Source organism: Trachemys scripta, chromosome 5 (genome assembly GCF_013100865.1).
Source record: "Trachemys scripta elegans isolate TJP31775 chromosome 5, CAS_Tse_1.0, whole genome shotgun sequence".
Taxonomy (NCBI): Eukaryota; Metazoa; Chordata; order Testudines; family Emydidae; genus Trachemys; species Trachemys scripta.
The window spans coordinates 105,038,624-105,055,297 of NC_048302.1; the positions used below are offsets into that span (position 1 = coordinate 105,038,624).

The window sequence follows — 16,674 nt, forward strand, 5'->3', positions numbered from 1 at the left end:
ATAAAGGATATCAATAACTGTTTAAGATCTTCAAAGTCAAAAACAATGGATATGTAATCTTAAATTTAAAACAGTACTTATAAAACCTTGTACACTTTCAAAATGCTCCTTAACCAATTTTCACAAGAAAATGGAGATAAATTTTGCATCAGCGTACGCTAGCACAGATACCTTAGCCCCACATGAGTGTGGGCATCTGAACTCATGGATTTCCAGGTCTGATCAGGACATAAGGGAGTTGCCCACCACCAACTAGATTAGTGGCAGAGCCAGGACTAGAACCTATGTCTCTCAACTACAGATCATGTATTTCAATCAGCTCTTTCACAGTTTTACATAACTCTCTGCCCCACACACCATTTATCCTGTAAGGGTTAGTGATTTAATAACCACGTAACAGGTGGAAATACTGCACATTCTTTACCCTGGTTTTGATGTCAGCACTTGAAGAAATGCTGTCCTTCAGAAATGGTTTCCAAATATTTTGTTCTACAGTGCATGCATCCACGTTTAAATCTACACATTTACTCTGTGAGTGATTAAAGCTATGAACAACAGATATAGCTAAGAAGTATTTTAGTTCAGTTTTTAAACAGAAGCAACTTGATTGGAATGTTTTCTTTAAATAGATCAATATGACTTTTGTATTAGGTAGAACCAACTCCCTCTCCCGCCTCCCCCCCATCTTACTTTGTTGAGACACATACCTGAATTGGTGTGAAATTTTCCAACCTCAAGTTTATTAAACTAGATTCTTGGTTTTCTACCCAAGACTCAAATAGCAGCATAGTGACAGTGCCACGTAATAGAGCAAAGCTGCTGTCAGCAACACCGATTCATATATGAGGTGAAAGCCTGATCCCAGCTCCTGTACATGAATAAGACCGCCAGAGCAGCATACAGGAGCTCTAAAAGCCCCAGATTTGGCCAGAGGATTCCCCCAGGACAGGAACTGGTGAAGACAATCATAAGGCTGCTTTCTGAGGACCACCTCACAAGTCCTCACAAGTCCTGATATAAGGGATAGGGCATGTCAGGCCTCGGACTCAGAGCAAGTAACCTTTTAGCATGTAACCTTGGCAGTGATACAGCCCAGAGGCAACCAGTGACAGGCCTCCAAGGACTAGGTTATGCCAGGGGCTTCAGAGCAAATCCAGACTTAGGAGTGTGCTAGTTGAGCGTTTGAAAGTGGAAGGAAACTTGGGTGAAAGTGATCATGAAATGATAGAGTTCATGATTCTAAGGAATGGTAGGAGGGAAAACAGCAAAATAAAGATAATGGATTTCAAGAAGGCAGACTCTAGCAAACTCAGGGAGCTGGTAGGTAAGATCCCATGGGAAGCAAGTCTAAGGGGAAAAACAATTGAAGACAGTTGGCAGTTTTTCAGAGAGACATTATTAAGGGCACAAGAGCAAAACTATCCCACTGCGTAGGAAAGATTGGAAGTATGGCAAGAGACCACCCTGGCTTAACCAGGAGATCTTCAATGATCTAATAATAAAAAAAGAGTCCTACAAAAAGTGGAAATTAGGTCAAAATAAACAATGAAATGGAGAAAATGTACATCAGTTTAAATAAAAACATGATTTTAATACTGTTTACAGATTTACAGATATATCACATTACATTCTTTCTGCATTGTTCACTCATCTTGCATATGTAATCAAACAGGAGTAAACTACAATGATCTGCATAATTTATTCTGATCAGATTTATTCTATAAATGTCTACAGATTAACCCCAATAGCAAGTTCTCTTCTCTTCCCTCAAACGTATGAAAAAGTGTTTCAGTTCGAAACTCGAAAAAATCATTCAGCCATCTCAGTGTCAGTCCATTTTGTTCCAGTAGCTACGGAACTCTAAAGAAAAATTTAGTATTAATCTTCAGAACCAGCAGCATTCACTGAAGTCACTACCATATTGAGAATCCTTCTCCAGCAACACCCGAACAATACACTCATTAGTGTATGAGTCAAAACAGTTGCTTTGAACATATCCATCTTCAGGCACACCTTGTGATGTACACAGACAATGTTGTTATTTCCTTCCAAATGGATCAGACCACACTTTTAACCCTACAAATCAAATAAAAAACACCACCATCAAGAGTTTATAGATTGTTATAGGCCAAAAGGACAATTATAATTATCGTCTAACCTCCTGCGTAATAGGTCAAAGAACCGCACACAGTAATTTCTGAATCAAGCGCATAACTTCTGTTTGACCTATAGCATATCATTTAGAAAGACATCCAGCCTCGATTTAAAGAATTCAAGTGATGGAGAATCTAGGTTAGTTGTTCCAATGGTTAATTACTCTCTGTGTTAAAAAATTGCACCTTATTTTTAGTCTGAAAATATCTAGCGTCCATCTGTTATGTCTTTTTCCATTATAGAGCTGTCTATTATCAGACCTCTCTCTCTCTCTCTCATGTAGGCACTTGTAGACAGTGATCAAGTCACTGCTTAACCTTCTTTTGGATAAACAGACTGAGCTTCTTTAGCCTCAATCCATAAGGCATGTCCTCCCGACCTCACCTCATTCTTGTAGTTCTTTTCTGAACCCTATTCAATTTTTCAACATCCTATTTGAAGTGTGGATACAGTGGATACAATATTGAAGTAATAGTCTCACTGATGCCATATACAGGAGTAATACCACCTCCCTACTCGATATTCCCCTGCAGTTGATTTTGGACTTTTATAAAAAAAAATTAAACAAATAATCCTGTAATACATCTTAATAGATATGGCCTATTTCAGAAACACAAATAGCTTCTTGTCTGCAACAACAAATGGCCAACCTTGAATGGCTAATAGCTAGTACTTTAATCCTCCCGTAGGTGAAGTAAATATAAGGGCTATCAGCAAGAATCTCTTACACTGGCACAGCAAGCCATAGAAACTAGCTGGAAATTATACCAGTAGTCATCAACAAAATATTTCAGACACTGGAAACGATAAATGCTCAGGCAGCTCAATTCATAGAATCATAGAATATCAGGGTTGGAAGGGACCTCAGGAGGTCATCTAGTCCAACCCCCTGCTCAAAGCAGGACCAACCCCAACTAAATCATCCCAGCCAGGGCTTTGTCAAGCCTGACCTTAAAAACCTCTAAGGAAGGAGATTCCACCACCTCACTAGATAACCCATTCCAGTGCTTCACCACCCTCCTAGTGAAAAAGTTTTTCCTAACATCCAACCTAAATCTCCCTTACTGCAATTTGAGACCATTACTCCTTGTTCTGTCACCTGGTGCCACTGAGAACAGTCTAGATCCATCCTCTTTGGAACCCCTTTTCAGGTAGTTGAAAGCAGCTATCAAATCCCCCCTCATTCTTCTCTTCTGCAGGCTAAATAATCCCAGTTCCCTCAGCCTCTCCTCATAAGTCATGTGCTCCAGCCCCCTAATCATTTTTGTTGCCCTCCACTGGACTCTTTCCAATTTTTCCACATCCTTCTTGTAGTGTGGTGCCCAAAACTGGGCAGAGTACTCCAGATGAGGCCTCACCAATGCCGGATAGAGGGGAACGTTCACGTCCCTCGATCTGCTGGCAATGCTCCTACTTATACAGCTCAAAATGCTGTTAGCCTTCTTGGCAACAAGGGCACACTGTTGACTCATATCCAGCTTCTCATCCACTGTAACCCCTAGGTCCTTTTCTGTATAACTGCTGCCTAGCCACTCGGTCCCTAGTCTGTAGCAGTGCATGGGATTCTTCTGTCCTAATGCAGGACTCTGCACTTGTCCTTGTTGAACCTCATCAGATTTCTTTTGGCCCAATCCTCTAATTTGTCTAGGTCCCTCTGTATCCTATCCCTACCCTCCAGCACATCTACCACTCCTCCCAGTTTAGTGTCATCTGCAAACTTGCTGTTGGTGCAATCCACGCCATCCATTAATGAAGATATTGAACACAACCTGCCCAGGACAACTCTTGGGGCACTCTGCTTGATACCGTCTGCCAACTAGACATGGAGCCATTGATCACTACCCACTGAGCCCGATGATCTAGCCAGCTTTCTATCCACCTTATAGTCCATTCATCCAGCCCATACTACTTTAACTTGCTGCCAAGAATACTGTGAGAGACCGTATCAAAAGCTCTGCTAAAATCAAATAACACATCCACTGCTTTCCCCTCATCCACAGAGCCAGTTATCTCATCATAGGAGGCTATTAGGTTAGTCAGACATGACTTGCCCTGGGTGAATCCACGCTGACTGTTCCTGATCACTCTCCTCTAAGTGCTTCAGAATTGATTCCTTTAGGACATGCCCCATGATTTTTCCAGGGACTGAGGTGAGGCTGACTGGCCTGTAGTTCCCCAGATCCTCCTTCTTCCCTTTTTTAAAGATGGTCACTACATTAGCCTTTTTCCAGTCATCTGGGACCTCCCCCGATCGCCATGAGTTTTCAAAGATAATGGGCAATGGCTCTGCAATCACATCCACCAACTCCTTTAGCACCCTAGAATGCAATGCATCTGGCCCATGGACTTGTGCTCATCCAGCTTTTCTAAATAGTCCTGAACCACTTGTGACAGGGTACCCCATAAGGCTTTATGGGGGGTGCTCATAAATGTATGTATGATATAACTGGAATAGAGTTTTGCTACAGATGCCATGTAACATATCTATGTAAAGGTTATGATCTACTGGTTATGTTCATCCTAGTTGTATGCAGGCACCATTCGTGTGTTCAAAGTTATGAACTTTGGCTGTATAATTGCTTGATTTCTAAGTAGCCTTAGTTAGAACATTTGGTCACTTCTTGGAAGCACTTAACAGACAAAAGAGCTTGGAAGACTCCAATCCACATAAGAAGTCTACCTGAGGACGTTCAAGGTAGCATGTGGGTAATGGCTGCTACCTGCAAGTCCTGAGTCATGCATGGGCATGTGACTTGCCCATGTGATTCCAATCTCCATTTTGTGACTGGATTCTACACAGGGTGAGGAGAGGGTCTCCACCCACAAGAGAAAGTCTATTTAAACCCCTGGGAGACCCCTCTATTTTGTCTTCAGCTGGCTAAAGAAGGAGCCTCTCCACTCCCCCCAGGATACTTGAAGGAAACTGGAACAAAGGACAGTAACTACAGGGGGTGTGAGTGATTGCTGGACCCAGGCTAAAAGGAGATTAGCCTATAAAAGGGAGCATTCTAGAACTGGCGAGGACCTTATCTGTATTTAGTTTGATTAGACATAGATTTGTGCATTTTATTTTATTTTGCTTGGTGACTTACTTTGTTCTGTCTGTTACTACTTGGAACCCTTAAATCCTACTTTCTGTATTTAATAAAATCACTTTTTCCTTATTAATTAACTCAGAGTATGTATTAATACCTGGAGGAGCAAACTACTGTGCATCTCTCTCTATCAGTGTTATAGAGGGCAAAAAATTTATGAGTTTACCCTGTATAAGCTTTATGCAGGGTAAAACGGATTTATTGGGGTTTAGACCCCATTGAGAGTTGGGCATCTGAGTGCTAAAGACAAGCACACTTCTGTGAGCGGTTTTCAGGTAAACCTGCAGCTTTGGGGCAAATAATTCAGACCCTGGGTCTGTGTTGGAGAAGACGGGAGTGTCTGGCTCTGCAAGACAGGGTGCTGGAGTCCTGAGCTGGCAGGGAAAACAGGAATAGAAGTAGTCTTGGCACATCAGTTGGCAGCTCCCAAGGGGGTTTCTGTGATCCAACCCATCACACCATTTCTTTCTCCACGGAGGGCTGCTCACCTCCTCCCCATACTGTGCTGCCCAGTGCAGTAGTCTGGGAGCTGACCTTGTTCATGAAGACAGAGGCAAAAAATAGCATTAAGTACATTAGCTTTTTCCACATCCTCTGTCACTAGGTTGCCTCCCTCATTCCTTGAGCTTCTTCTTGTTGTTAACACACCTGAAGAAACACTTCTTGTTACTCTTAATATCCTTGCTAGTTGCAACTCCAAGTGTGACTTGGCCTTCCTGATTTCACTCCTGCATGCATGAGCAATATTTTTATACTCCTCCCTGGTCATTTGTCCAATTGTCCACTTCTTTTAAGCTTCTTTTTTGTGTTTAAGATCAGCAAGGATTTCACTGTTAAGCCAAGCTGGTCATCTGCCATATTCACTATTCTTTCTACACATCGGGATGGTTTGTTTCTGCAACCTCAATAAGGATTCTACATAGTTTCTTGGTTAGAGCTTCTATTCAGCAATGGGGAGTGCAAATGTATATTTTTACAGTAAAGCCCAGACTACACATAGAAGCTGCATCAATTTTAATTGGTTTAGAAATCTATAGTTTAATCTGTACAACCCCTCTATATAGATGCTCTGAAAATGGTTTAAAAGTGACATAACTCCACACAAAGGGGTTGCACCAATTTAACTAAATTAATTTCAAGACCAAGTTAGTTAAATTGGTGAAATTTCTGTGCCATGACAATGTGACACTCTACATCCCAGGTGAGCGCCCTGTAACTCCCATATTCATTATTTGTATATAATTGTGATATTGCATATAAAGCATGCCATGTGAGGTATCAGGGGAAAGAACAATGGCTTTCAGCAGATCATAACCTATCCAAATATGTATATCATTAATGCATATGAAGTTATGAAATTGTGTTGTATGGTTGTCACTAAAATATGCTGTGAGTTGGGGAATTGCCCAGATATTAGATCCCCACAGACAAGGACAAGGGAGCTAACCAAGGCCTGGGCGGATGTCAAACAATCAGCAACAGGTATTGCCCTGCAAGGGAGTTACAATTCAATGACTTACTTGCACAAGGCCTCACCAGGGGAATTGCTCAACCTTACCTAATGGTGACTCAGCAATGCCCACCAGACATGCCTTGACTTATGTTCTCCAAACACATGGATGGACTAAGAGTATAAAACAGAACACAGGGGCCCAATGCTTTGCCTTTGCTCCTCCCCCAACCTATGTTGCAAGCCACAAGGACACTCAGAAGACTGAAGACTCCAACAGAGGAGACTGGCCCAGGTTTCAAGGGTGAAACCTGTGAACTATGATCTGCAATATCCAGTGAGGTGAGAAAAAACTGTTTAATCTAGAGGTTGTCCAGTCTAATAGGGTTGAGAGTTTAGGGTGCGTGCTTATATTTTCTTTTCTTTTGGTAACCACTCTGACTTTCTGTAATCAATAAACTCATTTTACAGTTTATCTTTATAAGTGAGTTTGCCTGAAGTGTTTGGTAAATCTGCTCAGGTTCACAAAGGCTGGTGTATATCCACCTTCCATTGATTAAGTGGGAACCAATTAATAAACTTGCACTGCTCGTCTTGAGCAGTGCAAGATGGTATATTCCTGAGGTACAAGGCTGGGAGCTGGGGAGATTTGGCTGGTGCCTTTCTCTGTATGATTCATGAGTGACTCTGGGAGAATTCATGCAAACTAGCTGGGTGTGAGGCTCCACTTATGGTTGTTCTGAGTGATAACAGACCCAGGAGGGGTTTGCTGCTTGTAACTAGCAAAGCATTGTGAGAGACAGCCCAGGCTGGAAAGTTAAGGGAGCACAGTGGTCCCACAGTCCCAGGCTGCACCTCTGGGATCCTGTCACAGACAGAAAACTGTTTAGCACTAAGTCACATATTACAAGCTTTATTTTTTTTTTTTTTTTAAAGAACACTGAGTAAGTAAATGGGCAGAGTATTTCATTTAACATACTTGCTTTTAAAGTCTATTTAAATGCTGAAATTATAGTATTCTATGAGTGTTTTATTAAATGCATAAACACAGAAATACAAACTGGATATACCTGGAGGCTGAACATCCTCTTGAACAATACCAGATCGATTTGTTGCCTGGTCCTTCCCTGGTAAACACAACAAACAGTAAAATCACACAGAAAAGAAACACTGTAGCTAACAAAATGCTATGAATCAGAAAGCCAGCAAAAAAAAAAATCTGCATGGGATAGTCTGATATGCGGGTGGACAGCAGTCTGCTCAGCAAAAATATAATAATCACACAGGATGACAGCTTGCATCTTACACCAATAAACAGCAAGACAATTTTTGGATATATAACCAGACCAAAAAGAGATAATGTGAAAGGAAGGAGTACCTGTGTTTCTATAATATAGTGTCAGCTATTGCCAAAAGGTGATTTTAGGGTACACAACACCTTAATGGCAGATAAAATCCAACACTGATAAGTGCAAAATAATGCACATTGGAAAAACTATAATACAAAATGATGGGATCTAAATTAGTTATCACTCAAGAGGGTGATCTTGGAGTAACTGTGGATAGTTTTCTGAAAACATCTGTTCAATGTGCAGCGGCAGACAAAAAAGTTAATAGAATGTTAGACACCGCCAGAAAAGGGATAGATAATAAAACAGAAAATATCATGCCACCATATAAATACATGGTACACCCACACCTTGAATACTGCCTGCAGATCTGGTCGCCCCATCTCACAAAAGATGTTAGAATTGTAAATAGTACAGAAAAGGGCAACAAAAATGATTAGGTATATGGAACAACTTCCATATGAGGTGAAATTTAAAAAAAAGACTGGAACTGTTCACCTTAGAAAAGAGACTACTAAAGGGAGAATATGATAGAGATCTATAAAATCACGAATAATGTGGAGAAAATGAATATGGAAGTGTTATTTATCCCTTCACATAACACAAGAACCAAGGGTCACCCAATGAAATTAATAGGCGGAGGAGTTTAAAACAAAAAGGAAGTACTTCTTCACACAGCACACAGTCAACCTGTGGAACTCACTGCCATGGGATCTTGTGAAGGCCAAAAGTATAACTGGGTTCAAAAAGCAATCTGATTCTCATGAAGGATAGGTCCACTGATGGCTGTTAGCCAAGATGATCTGGACACAACCCCATACTCCGAATGTCTCTAAACATCCAAATGCCAGGATCTGGGACTGGACAATGGGATGGATAACTTGATAATTGCCCTGTTCTGTTCATTCCCTCTGAAGCATCTGGCACCGGTCACTGTTGGAAAAACAAGATACTGGGCTAGATGGAACATTGGTCTGACCCAGTATGGCCGTTTTTACAAAATGGGAGTGTGGTTAGCACATTTTGGGTGCTATTGTAATATGATATTATAATAATGCATCTTCTTATAGACAGGGCTGATAGCACTAAACATCATTAAGTTTCCCTGACACTTCCCAACAGAAGAATCTGTTTGCAATAGCTTTTAACCACTTGGGTTGAAAAGTTCCCTTCCAGGAGTCTGCCTCAGGCTTCCCCCCTCACCCCCGCTCCACCTCCCCAGGAGGGAGGGAGAGAAACTGTGACAGAGTTGGAGGAAGAGATTGGCGCTTGTTGGCCAGAGACTGGAAATTGGAACTAATGAGACAGACCTATGGAAGGAGCAGGCTGGGACTGGGAGCTGTGGGGGGAGAGGGGAGGGAAATGTCACTAGAATCAGATGTGGAGCTGGGAGATATACATTTTGATACAGTCTATTGACAAGGGGAAGTGAATTAAGATTGCACAGACAACCTTAATTCTGGAGTTTCCGAACTTTCGAGTGCTTGACTTTGTAACCTTAATGATGTTCTTTTAGCATAGTGTTTTGTGTGTAATTTATATTTAAACTGCATTGTAAGGAGGAACAGGATATAGAGAAGAATGATCAGTTTTTGATGGGAAATAGAACAGAAACTGTATCTTTGTGGAAAGCTTCAGTTTCAGGAAGTGGAGCTTCCCTAACAGACTGTAGGTGCTTACCAATTAGCATCAGAGGGGTAGCCGTGTTAGTCTGAATCTGTAAAAAGCAACAGAGGGTCCTGTGGCACCTTTAAGACTAACAGAAGTATTGGGAGCATAAGCTTTCGTGGGTAAGAACCTCACTTCTTCAGATGCAAGTAATGGAAATCTCCAGAGGCAGGTATAAATCAGTATGGAGATAATGAGGTTAGTTCAATCAGGGAAGGTGAGGTGCTCTGCTAGCAGTTGAGGTGTGAACACCAAGGGAGGAGAAACTGCTTCTGTAGTTGGATAGCCATTCACAGTCTTTGTTTAATCCTGATCTGATGGTGTCAAATTTGCAAATGAACTGGAGCTCAGCAGTTTCTCTTTGAAGTCTGGTCCTGAAGTTTTTTTGCTGTAAAATGGCTACCTTTACATCTGCTATTGTGTGGCCAGGGAGGTTGAAGTGTTCTCCTACAGGTTTTTGTATATTGCCATTCCTGATATCTGACTTGTGTCCATTTATCCTCTTGCGAAGTAAGCTGATCACAGGACCTAACCAGATCAGCTACAACATCACCGGCTCATTCACCTGCACGTCCACCAATGTTATATATGCCATCATTTGCCAGCAATGCCCCTCTGCTATGTACATTGGCCAAACTGGACAGTGTGGGGGTGCAGGGCAGAAGGCTGGGGGTGTGTGGGGGTGTGGAGGGTACAGGGCAGAAGGCTGGGTGTGTGGGGGGTTCATGGGTCAGGGCAGAGGGATGGGGCTGTGGGGGTGCAGGGCAGAAGGCTGGGTGTGTGTTGGGGTGGGGGGCTTCAGGGCAGAGGTGTGGGGGGGGTGCAGGGCAGAAGGCTGGAGTGCTCGGCTTGTGGGGGTGCTCCCAGCCCCCTGCCCTGAGCGGCTCATGGCAGGGGGCTGGAAGGGATATGTCCTGTTCCACCCCCTTCCCCCAGGCTCCATCCCTACCTCTCTCTGCCTCCTCTACGGAGCTGTGTGCATGTTGCCGCTCTTCCCCCTCCCCCTCGCTAGGGCCATCAGCTGACTGGCCAGGGATGGAGAGGAGGAGGGGCACGAAAGCACCACGATGGGGGAAGAAGCAGGGGAGGGGGGAAGCTTGGCTGTGGCAGGACCAAGCTTCTGCCTCCTGCCCCCGCAGGGGAGAGCAGTAGGTGGGGGGGGGCTGAGTGGGGCAGGGGGCTGGGACCACGGCAGGGAGCTGCATGCCACTCAAAATCGGCTCGCGTGCCGTGTTTGGCACACGTGCCGTAGGTTGCCAACCCCTGCACTAAACACTGACTCATCTAAGTCTTGCATAAAAAACATTTGATTTTTAAAAGTTTGTTTACAGAATACAATGGCAAGTTTAAATATTATTTAAGAGGCAAAGAAACAGTAGATTAGAAAAGTAGCATATTCTAGACAGTTAACCGTGGAAAAAAAAAAAAGAGAATGTAGTTTAGACTAGCATTCAAGGCAATGTGAACGACATTCTAGACCAGGGGTCAGCAACCTTTCAGAAGCGGTGTGCTGTCTTCATTTATTCACTCTAATTTAAGGTTTCGCATGCCAGTAATACATTTGAACGTTTTTAGAAGGTCTCTTTCTATGAGTCTATAATATATAACTAAACTATTGTTGTATATAAAGTAAATAAAGTTTTTAAAATGTTTAAGAAGCTTCATTTACATTAAATTAAAATGCAAAGCCCGCCCCGGACCGGTGACCAGGACCCGGGCAGTGTGAGTGCCACTGAAAATCAGCTCGTGTGCTGCCATTGGCACATGTGCCATAGGTTGCCTACTCCTGTTCTAGTCACTCAAGAAAGCATGACTAGTGACTAAGATAGTTCTTAAATTCACACTATATACAGGTTATATATGTGGTATACTTATGGGAAGCTTTACGCATCCCTCAAGCTTGAAATGTTCTCTTCTGCCTCATTCAAATCACTCCTTAAAATTCACTTCTGCAATATTTATCAGAACTGAGGGGAAGTTAGAAAAGATTTTTTTAAAATAATAGTTTCAAGATGTGTTCATGCCTCACTGGTCCACATAACTGTACGTAATTGGCATTGACCTTTCCTTTCCCCTTCTCTTGATTCCCACATTCACTGTCACATCAAACTCAGACTCTTTAGATATAGGTCCATATCTGTAGTTGTTTCTGTGAGGGGACAGTACATTTTGGGAGCTTGAAAAAGTAATTACAACTGCATGGATGTGAGAGATTTAAGTAATGGGAAACCATCAACTTGAAGTTTAGGCATTTTTTTTAAAATAAAGGCGTTTTAGGCACTGGAGGTACAAGTGTTCCTGTGTCTTCCCCTGCCTTATTTTTGTTCACAATAGAAAATGGAACACAGCGATACAGCCAGGATTCAAAATCTAGAGTTTCTGGATTCCAGCTGTGCTCAGGCCATCAGTCTATACTGCCTCCTATATTGTACATATACACACATGCACATATATACTGTGTAATGGATCATTAATAAGCCTATTTTGAGTGATAGAACCATTTAAACAACTCGAAACTATTTTCCACTGTAAAAGGTTTGCCTAAACTCCCTTTTCTATAACAATGGGATACTGCAAGCAAATGATGATAAAAGAAGGGGTTATTCAAACATATTTCTATAGCAAAGACTAGTTGTTTTATATGGTGTGAAACAACAGGTAGCATATATTAGGAGCATTTATTCCCTGATCTGCCACAAGTTATCTTTATCTTAGATAGAGACAAGAAATAGGGAAGAAAATATTAGCTTGTGTTAAGTGAGTTTGTTGCAAAAAATGCATTCCAGACACCATGGGAGGCTCTTGCAAGCAAACTAGCAAGTGTTATGGATACAAAACCCATGCTCACGCTACAGTTTACAATGTAAAAGTAAGGTGGGGGGAAAAAAATCACCACTCTACTGCTAAAGCCAGATGTCTTAAAGAACAGTATTTCCAAGAGACCATTCAGTATGCAGCATGGACAGAATTCTTTCGGGCGGTGATGCTAGGATTAGTGGTTCTAAAACATCCTATATCCATCATGATGGTAGGTAAATTAGAGATGAACTGCCAAGCTAACTGAATACAGCCACAATAATAACCCATGGAAACCATCACGATGAAACCTTTTCTTCAAAGTACTTCATTTGGAAGAAGAGAATGCCTCTCCTGGATGTTTCTCGCTAAGTGGTTACTGAAAATATAGAACAGATGACAGCAGGGAGTTGTCAGGTTAGGGACGTTTATTCTGGGAGAGAGTAATGGTGCTCTGTCAGGATTTCAACATGTATATATTTATAGGCTAGCTAAAAATAGCAAGGAAAATCTGAATCCCTGCCACAGCCAAGAGGATGAGGGGAACACAGGAGGGGCTCGTGGGGGAAATAACTCGTGATCAGGAGAGTCAGGGAGGGATAACTCAAAGGGTAAATGAAGCACCTGTTGTACAGCATAGAGAGGGTGTTGCGATGGGCGAGAGGATGAGTCCTAGGGAGTATCCAGGGAGGGGAGCTGGGTAGGGCATGCCCGAAGGGGATGTTGCTCACTGGGGCCCGTGACGGTCCCGGGAGGACAGGGGTCACGGGGTGGGCACATGACACCCTACAGGAGAAATGTCCACGGGCTCAGCCGCTCAGGGCACAGACCGGAGGAAGGGGCCGCCAGAGCGATGCACAGAAAGCGGGGGCGTACAGGGGCGGGTCAGCAGAGGGGCGCGGAGAGCGGGGATCATGTCACGTGAGGCGAGCGGGGCGGGGTCCGTACTCACTGTATTGCTCCACCTGCAGCAGCGGCCGGAAGTAGATGGGGTAAAACGCCGCCCCCACCACGGCCACGAACCCGCCGAAGATGAGCAGCGTGCGGGAGATCCGCGCCATGGCCGGCAAAGGACGAGGCGAAACCCCTGCGCGCTAGCGGCACCTGCGCTCCCAACCCTCTCACTTCCCAGTTTGCACACTTCCGCTTCCGGGGCAAGTGCAGGGGATCCCGGGAAGCCACCTGAGTCACGTGGGTTCTCCGGCCTGGGCGCGAGCTAAGCCAGGCCCCCTCGCAGAGGCGCCCGCTTCCCCGTGTTACAGCGCGGCTCGCCCAGAGTTCCCCGTCCTGCGTCCTAGAGCCGGGCTGCGAGCTCCGGGGGGCGGGGCCTGCCACCATCTTCAGTGCTCCCCGGGGGCGCGGGGTCACCCAGCGACACGGGAAGTCGCGCAGCAGGCTGCTCCCGAGTCTCCGAGGGCGCGGAGTGTGCCGGGCTTTGGACAGGCACGTGGTAGAATGGTGGGCCTGGTACAAAAGCCTCGCTGTGCGGACAGGCAGACAGGCGCATAGGAAAGAGCGGTGCACCAATGAGTCCTGAGGGGTTTGCGTTGTAGGCGGGGGAGGGGAGAGGTGTCACCTTTGAATAATTTATTACATCTGTAAAATAAAATGGATGGTACATTTATATCAGCCATAATCTCAGTACTCTTCATTTTCCACTTTTTTAGTGTCCCCTCATTCCAACTAACGGAGTAGCTCGTGATTTAAAACTCTTTGTTACATCCCATCCTGCCACATTGTAATATACTCTTGGGGGAATTTTGTGTTGCTGCGCATGTGCAGAATTCATGTCCCCTGCGGATTTCTGTGCTTCCCTGCAGAAAATGATTTCTTATGGGGAAGCAAAGGGAAGCTGCAAGAGTAGTTATGCACTTCTCCCTGGCAGTGTAGGCAGGTTGGTTCGGGCACCTGGAGTAGCTGGTAGAGACATAAATCATGGGGAAGAGCGGTGGGCATGTGAGAGAGACATTCTGTCCCTCTTGTTCACTATTGCAGCACAGTTGGCATGGAGGGGCAGAGCTTCGGGGTGGTTCTGAGGAGTTAGGCATGAGGCAGGCTCTGTCCCCTCAGGCAGAGCAGAATGTAGCAGCCTGCCTTCTTAATAAATTGTTCCTATTGTCTTTGTGAATTTCCCCAGGAGTATAAAACAGGTGTCAAAGTTTTAAGGCTCTTTTACATTGCCAGAGTGGTGTAAAGGACAGTATGGCCTTATAAATGCTTATGGTGCTTTAGTGATTAGAACTGGTCTACATTTTTGGACTGAAAAAGCTTCCTATCAAAATGTGCTCCATGAACTGTTCGCCACTGACCACTCTGGAGGTGGTCAGTAGCCAATATAAATTATGAGTTTGATTCCCCAGCTCTCTCTTGTTTCTCAGTTGCCTATGATTAAGGCTGGGAGTTTGTCACAGAGGTCATGGATTCCATGACTTCTGCAGCAGTTGGTGAGCCTGGCCCTGGGGTCACCTGAGCAGCTCAGGCAGTCCCTGGGCAAGTCACACCAGCCGCTGCTGGAACAGTCTTGGGCCACTGTGCCTCTCTCCCCTCCGCAACAGCAGGAGTTTGGGTGTGGGAGAGGGCAGGGGGTTTAGGCATGGGATGGGGTGAGGGCTCTGGGTGGTGCTTACCTTGGGGGCTCCCTGGAAGTGACAACATTCTCCTCCCAGCCAAGGGAGCTGCGGAGCCAGTGTTCGGGACGGAGGCAGCGTGCAGAGCTGCCTGGCCACGCCTCCACCAAGGAGCTGAAGGAGGGGGATGTCACTGCTTCTTGGGAGGCATGGAGCCAGGTAGGGAGCCTGCCAGCTTCCCCCCAGCACCAGCGGTGGTCCTTGGCTGCGCACCCTCAGGCCGCCCCCTTACCAGCAGCCATGGCGTCCCCTGGGCTGCCCCCCTGAGAACCCACTGCACCCCCCAGGCCGTCCCCCACCCCCCAAGATTTAGTCAGAGGTATATAATACAAGTCATGGACAGGTCATGGGCTGTGAATTTTTGTTTACTGCCCGTGACCTGCCATGACTTTTACTAAAAATACCCATGACTAAAACATAGCCTTACCTATGATGTAACACTGAGCATATGGCTGCATATATTTGTTGACTAATAACTAGAAATAAAGGATCAAACCTAGCTACATTACTATTAGGCAAGGGGGGTTGGGGATTTCCTCCAATGCTCCCCACTCCCATTCTCCATCCATTGTATTGTAGTTTAAATAAATTAACTAAATAATTGAAACCAGTATGATTATATTGCATTATGTTGACAAATAAAATATGCAGCATTTTAAAATATTGTACACAGAATTTTAATTTTTTTGGCGCAGAATTCCCCCAGGAGTTTAATGGTGTATATAGTTTAATAACAATACATCTACATTGTGCTTTTCATCATGATTGATCCTAAAGTGAATTACAAATGTGGACATGAATCGGGTCACCTACTGAGTGGAATAGAACAGCTGTTTAATACCACTTGGCAACCCATGAAGTGAATGATAATATACCCAATGGAAGCTACTAGTACATTCTAACTCCAGTCATCATGCAGAAAGACGAATACCTGTGACTTCAAACACAGCAGAATAAACAAACAAGTATGTGAGGTTTTTATTACATTAAGCAAAGATGCCAAACTATCTCTTTCAGTAGATAACCAGCCTGATATTGATTCTAGCAGAATCCAGTTACTTGGGTGCTTTGACTGTAACCTGCAAAGAGAAAGAAATTGCTTGTAAGAGCATCATCAATCATCTTCTTCTTCTGCCTGGACAATTTATTTCAAAAAGGGTCATGTTCTGCTTGTTTTTTACATTACAAATATCAATTAAGGCTGTCATGGTCAATCTTTTCTGGTTTTGCTGGAGGGCTCGTTGGGCATACCAGATTGTGGACCAAGAGATTTTTCAGTCTTTAATAGAAGGAGAGAGGATGTTGAATATTTAACAGACAGTTTTTTCTGCCCAAAGAATTTTGTTAGGTGTTAGAGTTGAATGTATTATCAAAAATAAAGATTTAAACAGCCTGAATAAGAGTCACTGCCCCTGTCAGTTAATCAGCTTTCACTTGCATGATAACTCTATCATCCATCTACAGTTTCTCCTGTTGTCCAGAGAGTCTTTCAGGATAAGCACATTGGGCACAATCTGAATCTCCAGTGCAGCAGT

General features: G+C 44.0%; 1 protein-coding gene across 1 annotated transcript; it reads right to left on the bottom strand.

The window, feature by feature from the left end:
- Positions 1-1,627: 1,627 nt before the first annotated feature.
- Positions 1,628-13,680, bottom strand: SMIM20 (small integral membrane protein 20). The gene is made up of 3 exons (XM_034772573.1): positions 13,465-13,680; positions 7,770-7,826; positions 1,628-2,076 (listed from the first exon to the last, which is right to left on the bottom strand). Exons 1-3 carry the CDS (start codon positions 13,571-13,573, stop codon positions 2,039-2,041), a joined length of 204 nt encoding a protein of 67 aa, XP_034628464.1. The 5' UTR covers positions 13,574-13,680; the 3' UTR covers positions 1,628-2,038.
- Positions 13,681-16,674: the final 2,994 nt, after the last annotated feature.

Excerpts from the sequence above, each read along its gene's own strand:
- SMIM20 (XM_034772573.1), bottom strand. The coding sequence starts at position 13,573 with ATGGCGCGGATCTCCCGCACGCTGCTCATCTTCGGCGGGTTCGTGGCC. Across the intron at positions 7,827-13,464 it reads GCTGCAGGTGGAGCAATACA|GGAAGGACCAGGCAACAAAT; the intron begins GTGAGTACGGAC and ends TGTGTTTACCAG. Across the intron at positions 2,077-7,769 it reads AGAGGATGTTCAGCCTCCAG|GGTTAAAAGTGTGGTCTGAT; the intron begins GTATATCCAGTT and ends TTTGATTTGTAG.